This window comes from Gobio gobio (assembly GCF_949357685.1).
Source record: "Gobio gobio genome assembly, chromosome: 23".
NCBI lineage: Eukaryota > Metazoa > Chordata > Actinopteri > Cypriniformes > Gobionidae > Gobio > Gobio gobio.
In genome coordinates this window covers 39,600,605-39,615,789 of record NC_137119.1, presented here as the reverse complement: position 1 = coordinate 39,615,789, position 15,185 = coordinate 39,600,605, and the positions used below count along the sequence as shown (strand labels likewise).

The window sequence follows — 15,185 nt, the reverse complement described above, 5'->3', positions numbered from 1 at the left end:
AAAGATTGATTCAATTGTTTTAGGACTTAAAACCCACAATTAAAAGGCAGCTTCTCTGCAGAGTTTATATTTGCATTAATCACTGACATCTAGCAAACACGTGGAATTCATTTTCTTCCCCAGTAATGTTGTGGATATGGTGATAATTATTGATCGGTTATATGCACATTGGTAACTCTCACATAGTGAATATGCATGTGTTTTTCTGTCAGGATCTGGACGTGGGCGCTCGGCATGTTCGCTTGTATGTGAACAGCACTCTGGCCTTCGAGGGTCAGTTGGAGAAGGGTTGTGGTAACCAGGTCTTTGACTACAGCAACTCTATTGAACTCCAGGAACAACATTTCCCAGAGTGCACCTCTCCAAGCCCTGTCTCTTCAGGACACAGCCCACATGACCATGAGCCTCAGGAGTCAAATGCTGATTTCCCAATAGTAGAAACAAGCCAGGACAAATCAGACAGTGCCACAAACACAGCTGACCCTGGCAGCTGTGCGGCGGCCATGCAAAGAGACTCTCTAGAAAGAGAGTCGCCCCCTTTGGATCTCTCTTTACCCTCTGACCGGAAGGACGGGTTTCCACACATGGAGGTGATGAAGACTGTGACCACGCAGCCATCCTCCAGTCGGATCCCACATTGGCTCCAGCCTGTGAACCGGAGCGTAACGGAGGAAGCCGAAGGGTCTCTGGAGCGAGAGCTACCTCAGTGGCTCCAACAGCAGAATGCATCCGAGCGCAAATCCAAACACTCAGTGCTTCCTGAAATCTCATGCAACCCTGTACGTGCCTGCAAAGAGGCCTCGAGCCACAAGAGGCCGCAGAGGACAGCGTCCCGTGAATTCAGTTCTGATTCGTTGGATTTGGACCCTGATCTGGGGTTGAATTATAGGTTAGAGGCCAAACATGAGAGGGACCTGAGCATGCAGACAGAAGAAGAATCACACTTAGAGCAACACTTGAGTGATCGGTTGGACCAGGATTTGGACCTGTGGGATGAGCAGTTTGAGAGGACGGAGCGGCCCATCAGTGGCAGGAGAGGTTCAGCACGGTCTGTAAACAAAATGCAACCGAACCGCAGCAGCGACTTCACCACAACAGGTGCATTTCTCAAACTACACCAAAGCTACATCCGTATTTGCATACTAGCCGTCTAGAGTAGTATGCAAGATTAAGGTTAGTGCTGCGCAGATCATGTCTTCGCAAAACGTTTTCATGGAGCCTAAATTAAAAGGTAGCTATTCTGTGGCATTTATGTGGCATTTATTATTAATGTAATGTTCACATTAATTATTGAGTTCTCTAACAAGCATGTGGAATGAATTTTCTTTCCCAGTAATGATATGAAATGTGCGTGTGTGTGTTTGACCCTATTTACTGACATAATCTCCTGGTTTTATAGTGCACTTTATTCTAAAGATGAAAATGTTTTTGTAATGTGTTTGTAAATCCCACCCTTTATTTTCATATGTATATACATACAGCTCTGTAAAAATTAAAGAGACCACTTAATATTGAAAAATCAATGTTAAGTGGTCTCTTAATTTTTTCCAGAACTGTATATATAGTGCATACTAGAAATGTGCAAATTGGATGCAGCCAATCGCTTCCTCGTGGATTTATGCACCTTTTACACCATGCACCTTGTCTTTTTGTACATTTAGGGCGTTTTCACACCTGAAAGTCCGCACCAAGGTCCGAACCGAAGTTCATGTTTTGATACATTTTATACATTCGGTTAGTTTTGGTTTGGTTTCACATTGCAATTATGCGAGCGCACTACAGAACTCTACATGACACACTTACGTCCCCTCGTCTTCATCTATGTGAGCTGCATCTGGACATTGATTGGTTTGTAAACGGACGTGCGTCTGACGTCAGCATCTTTGACAAGAGTGAATGAACGGACGCATATCGTTGCCACTATTGAACAGTTCGCATTGCTTGACTATTTTCTTTTCGTTACGTTTAAAAGTGGACATTTCAAGCTTTATATATACACATATTTCTCATGTTTGTGAGACGAGTAGCTGCTGAGTTTCGGTTTATTTGAGACGTGCTCCAGTTCATGTGTAAAGCATGTGATCGCTCCCGTGATTATTGCCTGCTATAGACTATTTGCTTCTTATTTATTAAATCCAGGCAATTATCTGATTAAACGTTGATTAAAATTAAGATACAATTTATACAAAACGAAATTCACATGAAAGAAAGGCTTTCTAAGCAAAATCATACAAAATTTCTTTCAAAATCATTTCTGACCTTCTGTCTTCTGACATATTGCGCATCTTTTCACTTTTCATAATCAATATAGCCTAGATAAAATTTAAAAATAACATTATAATATTTAAACATAAACAGGAACTTCCTGCAAATGGTCTGAAAGTACGAACCGTACAGAAAATGCTTTCACACTAGAAACGAACCGAACCTTTGTTCAGTTTGATCCGGACCGAGACGACCTCTTTTCGTCGGACCAAATTTCGTCTGTTTGGTCCGGACCGTGGTCAGGAGAGGTTTCACACCTGTAATTTTGATCCAGACCAAACTGAAAAGTCAGAAAATCTGGACCAAACAAGGAATTTGTGAAAGCGCCCTTAGGGCTATTTTTTTGTTCATCTGTTTGTTCTTGTTGCCATAGAGGAAAGCAGCCCAGCGTCCGGCCGTAACAGAAGACTCAAACCTCATTGGTGTGAACCGGATGACCCATTAATGGAATCCTGGGACTCGTTAACAAAGTTTAACCAGTGTCAGCGAGGGCGAATCTCCAACATGGGACTGGAGGGCGATATTTTTGATGAGTTTGTTCAGCGTCAGTCCCGTCCGACACCCGTCTCCGCCCGACGCCCCTCCGCATCAGCGCTGCCTGATTTTGACGACCCTGAAGACGACCCTCGCGACCCTGACGAGGACTTCGAGATCCCGGTTCTCCCGCAAGGTCGCCACCTCGTCGTTAACATCCTGTCCACGTGGGGCGACCGTCACTACGTCGGCCTCAATGGCATTGAGATCTTTACCTCCACCGGTGAGCCGGTCAAACCAGTCCACATCACGGCCGACCCGCCTGATATCAATATCCTGCCGGCCTACGGGAAAGACCCACGGGTCGTTACCAACCTCATAGACGGCGTACACCGGACGCAGGACGACATGCACCTCTGGCTGGCTCCGTTCACCCCGGGCCGCAGGCACATCATCTCCGTGGATCTAGGTGTTAGATGTAACCTGGCAATGATCCGTGTTTGGAATTACAACAAGTCCAGGATACACTCGTTCAGAGGAGCAAGAGAAATGGAAATGATTCTTGATGGACGTTGCATCTTCCGAGGGGAGATCGCCAAAGCTTCTGGAACGCTCTCAGGAGGTATGGACAAAAAGATAATTGAAAGCAAAATGTTTGCCTATTCATTGCATTCCTGTTGCTCAAACAGCCCATGGGTTTGATTCCCAGGGAATGCATGAACTGATCAAATTAAAGGGTTAGTTCACCCAAAAATGAAAATTCTGTCATTAATTACTTCCCCTCATGTCGTTGGACACCCGTAAGACCTCCGTTCATCTTCAGGAGCCTCATTTATAAACGTTGCGTACGCACAAAAGAAGGCGTACGCCGCTCTCTACGCAATAATTGGTATTTATAAAAAGCAAACTTGACGGGAAAATGTGCGGTCCTTCACGCAAGTTCTGACCCAGGCGTACGCACAAAAACGGGTGAAATGAGAAATGGCGACACCGTCGGCAGATGGAAGAAACACGTGAAAGTGTGTGAAACTGTAGACCGTTGTGTAAAAGAAATGGCAATACTGCCTCTCATAAATAACAAGAAGACTTCACAAAGCAAGTCTTACGTAATCGAACAAACGGGTGTTCGTGTAGGCTGTTAATTGTACAATTAACAGCCTACACGAACACCCGTTTGATCGATCTGCAGTGTAAAACAAACAAAATCAAACGAAAATTACAACAGATGCAAATTAACCCATATTTGCAAAAAGAAAAGTGAAATATGTTCTGCAATAATATTGGCATGTTATGCAATTCATCCTCATAAATAATATGGTAAACAGAACGAAATAATGTGCAAACTGATATTCTCGTCAATGTGTCCGTCTGGCGGAGCAGATAGGCTATAGATTCAAGACAGATAGATAGATAATTAGGGAGATATATAGATAAATAGATAGATTGATGTATTCATTGTCCACTGGGGAAAGTTGTTTTCATAGTAAAAATGTCTTCATCAGCTACGGAATCATGGTATTCATGCATAGGCTATGCCTTTAGTTTGTTTTATTTTTGATAAAATAACGTGTCTCAACCATTCAGAAAGCTGCAAGACTTTCCATTTGCACTGAACTAAAGCCTATTTCCCATTTCCACGTAGATTATAACCGACATCTGTAGCTTGTCAGATGCAATTAAATGGATAGAAATAAAATGCCCCATCACAATGCATAATGACGCACAATGGCTGATATTGCGCTCTTAGAGGATGTGGCAAATGGAAGGAGTCGGAGTGAACGCATCTTCAGACAGCAAGAAGAGTTGCTGGCAAACGAGGACACACTCAGGCGATGGTGCGCTAGACGCTTTTTTGCCTCGACTTTGATGTCCGACCATTTCTTTTTTATTTCGGCCACGGTCCGAGGTTGTGAGGCTACAGCATTTACGGCGTCTGCAACCTTTTGCCACTCAAGTGCCTTTTTGGCATTAGTAGCCTAATGCCCACACTGTGCCCTCCAAAACAAAATTTTTCTCATCTTTTCCACCTCGCCAACGATAACTTCTACTTCACATTGAGTGACGTTACGTTTTTTTAGTTTTCAAATGTGGCAAATGTGTTTGCCATGATTTCCTCTCTGTGTTTGCCATGATTTCGCAATCGATGAATATTAACTTGGGGGCGTTTCGCGGACTATTTATAGGCAACTATGGGCGTGACATGAAGCCGCAAAAGCTACGCTACATTTAGAATTGATTGTGATTTATTAAGGGAAATCTGCGTAGGACGTGCGTGCGCACGGTTTTATAAATCCGAATATTTCTGTGCGTACGCACGTCCTATGTTTCATCCGTACGCCACTTCTGACGCAAATCCTACGCAAAGTTTTATAAATGAGGCCCCAGAACACAAAGGAAGATATTTTAGTTGAAATCTGATGGCTCTGAAAGGCCTCCATTGGCACAATGGCACGGTTCACTCTCAAGACCCTTAAAAGGTACTAAAGACATCGTTACAAAGTCCATCTCACTACAGTGGTTCTACAATAACTTTATGAATCGACGAGAATAGTTTTTGTGCGCAAAAAAACCCTAAATAACGACTTACATAGTGATGACGATTTCAAAACAAGGCCTCATGAAGCTTCGAAGCGTTATGAATCAGTGAGTCGATTCAGCGGTTTGAATCGCCAAATTTCAGCAGTTTGGCGGTTTGACACGCGATCCGAATCATGATTCGACTCACTGATTCATAACGCTTCGAAGCTTCATGATGCCGTGTTTTGAAATCGTCATCACTATATAAGTCGTTATTTAGGGTTTTTTTGCGCACAAAAACTATTATCGCCGATTCATAAAGTTATTGTAGAACCACTGTAGTGAGATGGACTTTGAAACAACGTCTTTAGTACCTTTTAAGGGTCTTGAGAGTGTAAAGTGCCATTGAGCCAATGGAGGCCTTTCAGAGCCATCAGATTTCAACTAAAATATCTTCATTTGTGTTCTGAAGATGAACGGAGGTCTGACGGGTGTCGAACGACATGAGGGTAAGTAATTAATGACAGAATTTTCTTTTTTGGGTGAACTAACCCTTTAATACCTTCAATGTAAATTGCTTTGGATAAAAGCATCTGCCAAATGCATAAATATTAGGTGTGTAACAATATATCGTGTCACAATATATGGCTATACAAAAATGCGACAGTAGAGTATAGTTCACCCAATATTTAAATTTAGTGTAACCCCTCCTGTTTGAACCGCCTGCTCCAAGCGGGACTCGAACCCGGGTCCGCTGGCATGAGTGTCAGACGCTCTAACAAGGAGGCTAAAGGCTGCAACCTCTAGGGCCAGTTGCTAGAGCGTCTCTTGAGATCAGAGGAGTGAGGTTTACTCGCACAGCAACTACTTGCTGGCCTCCGTTACATTAGCATTAAAGGGATAGTTCACCCAAAAACGAAAATGTTATGTTTTCTGCTTACCCCTAAGGCATCCAAGATGTAGGTGTCTTCGTTTCTTCAGTAGAACACAAATGAAGATTTTTAACTGCAACCGTTGCTGTGTGTCACTCATATAATGCTTGTCAATGGGGTCGAATTCTATTAGAGTAAAAAAAACATGGACAGACAACTTCAAATTAAACCCTGCGGCTCGTGATGACACATTGATGTCTTAAGACACGAAACGATTGGTTTCTGAGAGAAACCCAACGGTATTTATGCAAATATATCACCTCATATCAGACGAACGCTTCAGCTCTGCAGACTGCCATCACTTCCTGTCAGTGAGGTCAAAATTCTGGCCGGGTCATAGATATATACATAGATACCTCATTCGAGTGATCCACGCCTTGATCCGCGCAGGCACTAATGAGGTATCTATGTATATATCTATGACCCGGCCAGAATTTTGACCTCACTGACAGGAAGTGATGGCAGTCTGCAGAGCTGAAGCGTTCGTCTGATTTAAACCCAGGAGGTCATACAATTGATCTTCCATGTTTACTAAAGACTCCCTGTGGTGAAAAGCAAGTTTTTAATGTAGTTCATATGTCTATGTGGTGTTTTTAATATGATTTAGTTGGACAAACCATCTGCAAATTCATGATAATTGCTCAGTATTTTCCCCTTAAAATTGCAGTGAACCAAAGACGTGGTTTGAAAACTGCCCCTGTTTCCGTCACAAACATGTAACCGATCCTGTCCACATGTGGGGCGGGGCTTTTCCTTTCATTATTTCTAAGGACGCTGGTTTTAGAAAGCAGCTGTCTGACTGAGATGGTGAACGAGAACATGGCTTGTGTAGCATTAACAACACATTATTAGCTTGGTAGTAATTAGTTTGGTAACGTATTCAAGCCAAAGTCTAATCATATCAATTACTGTTATGTGTCCAACATTATAGAGAGCGATACATAGAATGCATTATCATTATGATTCATCGACTCGTAATCGAGCCTGGATAATTCACTCTTCCTCTTCTTCAGTTTCTATTTTAAATAATTTTCCACTTGTCTTTGTGGAGCGTTTACTACAGTTGAGCCAGTGGATCAGGTAATACAAGCTGCTGTGATTGAGTGGAGGTGAAGGCGGAGACTAATTTGCATATTAATGAGTCTACGTATACTAAATGAAGCAGAGGTGTAGAGTTACATTCAAGCAATTTTAAGGCATGAAGAAATTATTTTCACAGGAAAAACATTTAAATAGGCCTATGTCATTTTGATTATCAAAGATGAGTTTGAAGGAATACAATTATTAGCCCCGTTTCCACCGAAGTTACCCGAAACAATTTGTCCCAGGAACTCTTTTTTTCCCCCAGACCTGCTGCTGTCTGCGTTTCCATCGCGGTCTAAAGTACCGTGAAGATTAGACCGGTGACGTAGGACTGAGCGCGGACTCTACAGTTCCCGCTGGATTTCATCCTTTTTTTTCAAATAAATTTAATAAAGCCTGAACCTCGTCCTCGGCCCATCGGTTGTATTTTTTTTAACTCCATTGTTGATTCGAATTGCAATCAACTCTTACTGCATGCACTGCGTCCACAACAGACTTTTAAAAAGAGTGGTTGAAATAAAATGCTGCGTGAACTCAACCAATCAGCAGTTCCTGACCTTTGAAAAAGTACTACCTCGCGACTATTGACCGCAGGGGGACTTTAACCCTCTGGTGCTCTTCGTTTAGGGGTCGCATTGGTTGTCTTCCTGGTCATAAGTGACCCGGACACCTAAAAATTAAACTTCCTCCACCCCACTAAAACCAATGCAATTTATTTTTCTTCAATAATATTTTTCTTTTTAATTTTGTATTTTGAGATGATTTGATGGAATTTTTTTTATATTTATGCAATAATTATGGTCTATTTTTGCCATTGAAAATTATAAAAAAAAATATTATTGCAGTATTTCAGGTTAAAATAGAGACTAGGCCTTCAAAATAATATTTTTTGAAGGCAGATCCGCGCCCTCTTTTGGAATTATTTAAGAAATCATGCAACCATGGGTGTAATCACTAGAGGTCTCTATGGAGAGGCTTGAGAATTCCCTAGTTTTCTTTTGAACACATTTAATGATTTTTTGTTGTTGTTGATGGATTTGAATATATATTTAATAAATCTCAAAGACTATTTATTATTAAGTTTTAGATTTTTTTTGTTTTTTTTGTTAGAAATATAGATTTTTTTATGTGAATTTGTGTTTTTGCAGATTTCCCATTCATTTCCTATGGTGGCCATTTTTGACCAAAGAGCACAAGTGGGAGTTTTTTTACGACCAATTAGCATGCTCGAATCATGACCCCAATTATTTTGTGTGTTTACATACCTAATGCAAGAAAAGTCACCAAGTTTCATATCATTCCGATGAAGCGTGATTTTTAAAATTTCAAAACAGAAAATGTTCCGGTCAGAAATGACCGAAGAGCACCAGAGGGTTGATAAATTAAAAAGAAAATACAAAATACAAACTATTTAATAAATTACAACCCAGAGGGTCACACATTTGAGCTTCCATGATTATTAATTATTATTAATACATTAAAAAGAACATGCATATTATAAAAAATACAATATTGAAAACTTTTAGATGCATGTAAGTGTATACAATACATGTGTGTAGTCAGGGACCGAGTGCAAGCATATGCATATGTACTTTTAGCTTAGCGAATCGTGGATATTTTTAATCTCGTGTCAACATTGCCAAGCCTATTCAAAATTTAAATTTCGCATTTTAATCAATAGTATTTTTTCTGTTTATCATATGTCTTAGACGTAATATTTAAAAAGTTTACAGTTATAACTCTATTTTGGCTGTTTAAAGCATCATGAGAGTATCGTATCGTGAGATCAGTATCGTGTATCGAACCATATCGTGACATGAGAGTATTGTGTCACCCCTAATAAATGTAAACATGAACTTCATCATGGTTTTGTTTTCCTTTAGCACTGGATCAGTTCGGAGATACTATCCTGTTCACCACGGAAGATGACATCCTGGAGGCCATGGCGCAGTTTGACGACACGTTTGGGGGTGAGATGGAGATGGGCGGGCAGAGCGTCGAGGAAGAGGAGCTGCAGCGGCCACGCACGGCTGACGGTGAAGGAGAGGAGAGACCCTTCACACAGGCCGGGTTCAGGAAGGAGGATACGCCGGTGTGTGTCAGGGGATGCTGCTTTTGAAGCGGTCGTTTCATAGATACTTTTGGCTACCTTTCAAACGTTTTTTTAAGAAATTAATACTGACTGAGGTCATTTACAAATACAAATGTTAAAGGTACAGGAGCAAAAACGACCTTATCCTTAGAGTCAGACAAAGGAATGTCTTTGGACATGAAGATGCTATAGTTTGAGTTGCATGAAACCAAATACATGATATTATGAATGGAGAAAATAAAATGTAGCAGGGCTCGACATTAAGCCTGTTCACACGTAAATCTGTCATTCACTCAAAAAAGTAAAAAATTTGCTTGTCCGGATTTTTTTTGTAAATATAATCTATATTCTCACCAGTGTTCAATCAACTTTGACATATTTAAATATTCATATTTGTGATATTTTTACCTTTTTGTAAAGGGCATTTTTCCATAATCTTATTAAATATAGGATATGCTTCAGCTTTCTTTTTATATTCTTAAATTTGATCTATAAATTAAATTAGAATAAGACACTATAGGCTGTTACCAATCAAATTAAATCATTTACTCTGAAAAAATACAACTGCATTAAATAATGTTATGAGATTATTTTAAATACTTTTGAATATACAAATAAGAAATGTTGGAAAGATGAAACTAAACCACCAGTAGGTGGCAGTATGTGACCGTCTTAATGAGCGAGTCATTGAGTCGATTCAGTGAAACGGCTGATTCATTCAAGAATTAGGCGGTCGTTTACGAATAGGTCATTGAATCTTTGATTCAACCGATTCATTCAAACGCTGAATCATTCACTAACACACACTGTTGCTGTTACGGTTCTGCTGTAACATTTGTTTGGAACTATTTTCGTTGCTGAAATAGAACAAAAACAGTCCATATTTCATCTAAAATGTAACTGACTTAATGTTAACTAATTGTTTATGGAACTGGCGTATGAAATTAGTGTCATTTTCAGTCATGATGGTAGACATGTGCCGGTAAACGGTAATACGATATACCGCAATAATGAACATGCACAATATTGTTATCGTGGGCACTTCAAAATACCGTGAATAATTATTTATTACGAATTATTCAGATTTTTAGAATGAATTTTAAGAATACTTTACCCATCAACCGTTTAAAATGAAAAACACGTCAAAGAGGAACGCCGATGTAAATAGACCGTGCATGAGCCGAGCACATGGCGGAATGAGGAGACGCTGAAGTGCACATTCATTCTTCGACAGCAGAGGGCGCTGACAGAACAGCAGAAATGCAGCCGTTTCCCCAGTAATCACATAACCTAATACATAACACTTAAAGACTTAAGGCTATTCATTTTCAAACTTGCATTTTATATTTTAATCTGGACTAAATTACATGCCCTAGATATTGTTTGAATATGTTCTGACTGTTGTTCAATCACACCCTTTACAAGGCTCCAGTATTTAACATTAGTTCCTTCATTAACAAACTGACAATGAAAAATACTTCTAAAGCATGTATTAATCTTAGTTAAATGTACATTTCAGCATACCTATTGTTCTTTATCATTCTTTTGCACTTTAATCTGTTTTAAATATTTGTTTACTTTATACATTTTTGTGTATTGCTTTATTGTATTTAAATGTTTGGTTCTTTTGTTATAAGAAAGTGATTTAACCTGTTATATGACAACACTTTTTTTGCAACTTATTTCAATATCGTGATAATACCGTATACCGTGATAAAAGCTTCAGCAATTAATCGCAACATGAAAATTTGATACTGGCACATGCCTACGTGATGGTATTCAGGAAAACAACACTCTTGTTAGTGTGATGTTGCTTAACTGCATCATATGCTATAAATATAAAAACTCCACAATTTTAACCGTGTATGTTAACTGAGTTTCTTTGTATGAGCGGCGCTCATTTGTTTGCGGTTTTCTCCTCGAGAGGCTGTGCGAGCCTCAACAGCACAAACTTGATAACGTCAGTTCATTTTATATTATTATCCACTATCGACCTTTTAAATGTAACTCGTGTTTTGCTTCAGATGGATCTGGACCACATCCCCGCGGCTGAACCGTGTGCTGATGCTGTAGAGGAGACATCTGGACTTTACACTGGAGGCAGTGAGTATCAGTCAATCACAATACACTAACACAAACCCCACACACACAATGTCCTTCAAAATAAGATTGAAGAAATCTTCAAAAGTCTTCAGTGCAAAGACAATATTTTTGATATCACATCATCATCAGTGTCTATATATAGATTATGCACCTGATCTCATTTTACTGCACTATCCTAAACACGTTTACCATTATTATTCTAATGCTTGTATATTGAAGTCAATCAAAAAACTTAGATTAGATTAGATTAGATTCAACTTTATTGTCATTACACAAGTACAAGTACAAGGCAACGAAATGCAGTTTAGGTCTAACCAGAAGTGCAATAGCAGCAAGTGCAGGATATACAACGTTTGCATAAGTGCAGGACATGGATATGTACTGAGTATATATAAATATATCTATAAATAGAAAGATGGTTATTACTATAAACAGAATTTACAGGTGAATATGTACAGTGAATAATATACAGATGGTTATTACTATAAACAGAATTTACAGGTGGATATGTACTATGAATATAATATAATATACAGATGGCTATTACTATAAACAGAATTTTACAGATAGAGGTATACAATGATATGTTAGGCTAAAATGAGGAATATGGCAGTGGATTAAGGTAGTGCAATAAATTATGGACAGAAGCTATCCGAAAAAAAGTGTAAAAGTGCAGTGGAAAGTGATTGCATATTACAGTTAGAAGTACGGTGCAAAATACAAATGTAAACAGTAGGTACTGTAAATAACAGTCGGCAGTGCAAATGAGCATAATACAGTTACGGTGTGGTAGTGCAAAATGCATAAGTAAACAGTTGTTACTGTAATAAACAGTCGGTAGTGCAAATAACAAAGTGAAGGCAGATGTGAGGTAGGAGAGTTATCAGTATATGAGGGAAGTGGATCAGCGGGGGTTTGAGTTCAGTAAAGAGACAGCTCTGGGGAAAAACTGTTCTTTAGTCTGCTGGTCCTGGTCCGGTGGATCCTGAAACGCCTGCCGGAGGGCAGGAGAGAAAACAGTCTGTGGGCTGGGTGAGAGGAGTCCTTGAGGATGCTGTGAGCTCGATGCAGGCAGCGTTTCCTCTGGATGTGTTCGATGGCAGGCAGTGGAGTCCCTGTGATGCGCTGGGCAGTTTTCACCACCCGCTGCAGTGCCTTGCGCTCCGCAACAGAGCAGCTCCCATACCACACTGCCACACAGCTGGTCAGGATGCTTTCTATTGCGCAGCGATAGAAGTTCACCAGGATAGCCGAGGAGAGCTGATTCTTCCTCAGTGTCCTCAGGAAGAAGAGGCGCTGGTGAGCCTTCTTGACCAGGCTGGAGGTGTTGGTCGTCCATGACATGTCCGCCGAGATGTGGATCCCCAGGAACTGGAGACACGCTCAACAGCCATTCCATTGATGTGGATGGTGTTGTGTGTGCCTCTTGATTCTTTCCTGAAGTCCACGATGAGCTCCTTCGTTTTGGTGGTGTTGAGGAGCAGGTTATTTTCGGTACACCATGTGGCCAGGTGCTGGATCTCCTCCCTATAGGCAGTCTCATCGTTGTTGCTGATGAGCCCAATCACCGTTGTGTCGTCCGCAAACTTGACGATAGAGTTAGATCCATACACAGGCTTGCAGTCGGCGGTGAAGAGGGAGTAGAGAAACGGGCTTAGCACACAGCCCTGTGGTACACCAGTGTTAAGTGTGATGGATGTGGAGCAGGTGAATCCTGAACGAACATTCTGGGGTCTGTCAGTTAGGAAGTCCAAAATCCAGTTGCACATTGAGGTATTGATGCCCAGGTCTCCAAGTTTGGCTATTAACTTGGTTGGGATGACAGTGTTGAATGCTGAGCTGAAGTCAACAAACAGCATGCGTGCGTAAGTGTTCTTATTGTCTAGGTGAGTGAGCACAGAGTGGAGTGCCATGGAAACGGCATCCTCTGTGCTCCTATTGCTGCGGTAGGCAAACTGGTGTGAGTCCAATGTGTATGGTAGAGAGTCTTTTAGGTGTTCCAGGAGCCGCTCAAAGCACTTCATGACGATGGGTGTGAGTGCTACAGGGCGGTAGTCATTAGGGCACCTCGGGTTAGAGTGTTTTGGCACTGGCACAATGGAAGTGCGTTTAAAGCATGAAGGTACAGCTGCTTGGGCAAGAGACAGGTTGAAAATGTCTGTAAAAACCTCAGCGAGCTGCTCCGCACATACCCTGAGAACACGACCAGGGATGTCTGGTCCAGCAGCCTTGTGCGTGCTGATCCGGCTCAGTGACTTGCAGACATCTGTGGTGGAGAGTGTGATTGGTGGGTCTTGTTAGAAACTTGTTAGATACTTCAATAACTACATATGAATGTAAAAAATATACAACGATCAGGCATAACATTATGACAGGTGAAGTGAATAACACTGATGATCTCTTCATCACAGCACCTGTTAGTGGGTGGGATATATTAGGCAGCAAGTGAACATTTTGTCCTCAGAGTTGATGTGTTAGAAGCAGGAAAAATGGGCAAGCGTGAGGATTTGAGCGAGTTTGATAAAGGGCCAAATGGTGATGGCTAGAGGACTGGGTCAGAGCATCTCCAAAACTGCAGCTCTTGTGGGGTGTTCCCGGTCTGCAGTGGTCAGTCTCTATCAAAAGTGCTCCAAGGAAGGAACAGTGGAGAACCGGTGACAGGGTCATGAAGGAACAGTGGAGAACCGGCCACAGGGTCATGAAGGAACAGTGGAGAACCGGCCACAGGGTCATGAAGGAACAGTGGAGAACCGGCCACAGGGTCATGAAGGAACAGTGGAGAACCGGCCACAGGGTCATGAAGGAACAGTGGAGAACCGGCCACAGGGTCATGAAGGAACAGTGGAGAACCGGCCACAGGGTCATGAAGGAACAGTGGAGAACCGGCCACAGGGTCATGAAGGAACAGTGGAGAACCGGCCACAGGGTCATGGGCGGCCAAGGCTCATTGATGCACGTGGGGAGCGAAGGCTGGCCCGTGTGGTCCGATCAAACAGACGAGCTACTGGAGCTCAAACTGCTCAAGAACTATGGGAAGAAGGCGTGGCGGCGGAGGCAGTGATGCTTTGGGCAATGTTCTGCTGGGAAACCTTGGGTCCTTCATCCATGTGGATGTTACTTTGACACGCACCACCTACCTAAGCATTGCTGAGACCATGTACAGCCTTTCATGGAAACGGTATTCCCTGGTGGCTGTGGCTCTTTCAGCAGATAATGCGCCGCCACAAAACAAAAATGGTTCAGGAATGGTTTGAGGAGCACAACAATGAGTTTGAGGCGTTGACTTGACCTCCGGATTCCCCAGATCTCAGTCCAATCGAGCATCTGTGGGATGTGCTGAACAAATAAGTCCAATCCATGAAGGGCCCACCTCGCAATTTACAGGACTTAAAGGATCTGCTGCTAACATCTTGGTGCCAGATACCACAGCACACCTTCAGGGGTCTAGTGGAGTCCATGCCTCGACGGGTCAGGGCTGTTTTGGCAGCAAAAGGGGGATTAACACAATATTAGGAATATAATGTTATGCCTGATTTATATATATATATAATCATAATCCTCAAAATTATTAAATGTATGCATACACTAATTTAATGAAATAATACCATATCCATATAAATATATACTTCAAGTAGAAACTTTAAAAGTCCCCTCACACTTATAAAAGTACAACTGCTTTATATATAATGTATGGTAATTTAAAAAAAACAAGATAAGAA

General features: G+C 41.4%; 1 protein-coding gene across 1 annotated transcript in view; it reads left to right on the top strand.

Annotated features, from left to right (window-relative positions):
* Positions 1-15,185, top strand: part of katnip (katanin interacting protein) — a 44,154-nt gene that overhangs the window by 17,016 nt on the left and 11,953 nt on the right. The window contains exons 14-17 of the mRNA XM_079806326.1: positions 213-1,098; positions 2,639-3,361; positions 9,155-9,363; positions 11,388-11,466. Of these exons, the coding sequence (XP_079662452.1) occupies positions 213-1,098; positions 2,639-3,361; positions 9,155-9,363; positions 11,388-11,466 (1,897 nt within the window). The remainder of the gene's footprint in view (positions 1-212; positions 1,099-2,638; positions 3,362-9,154; positions 9,364-11,387; positions 11,467-15,185) is intronic.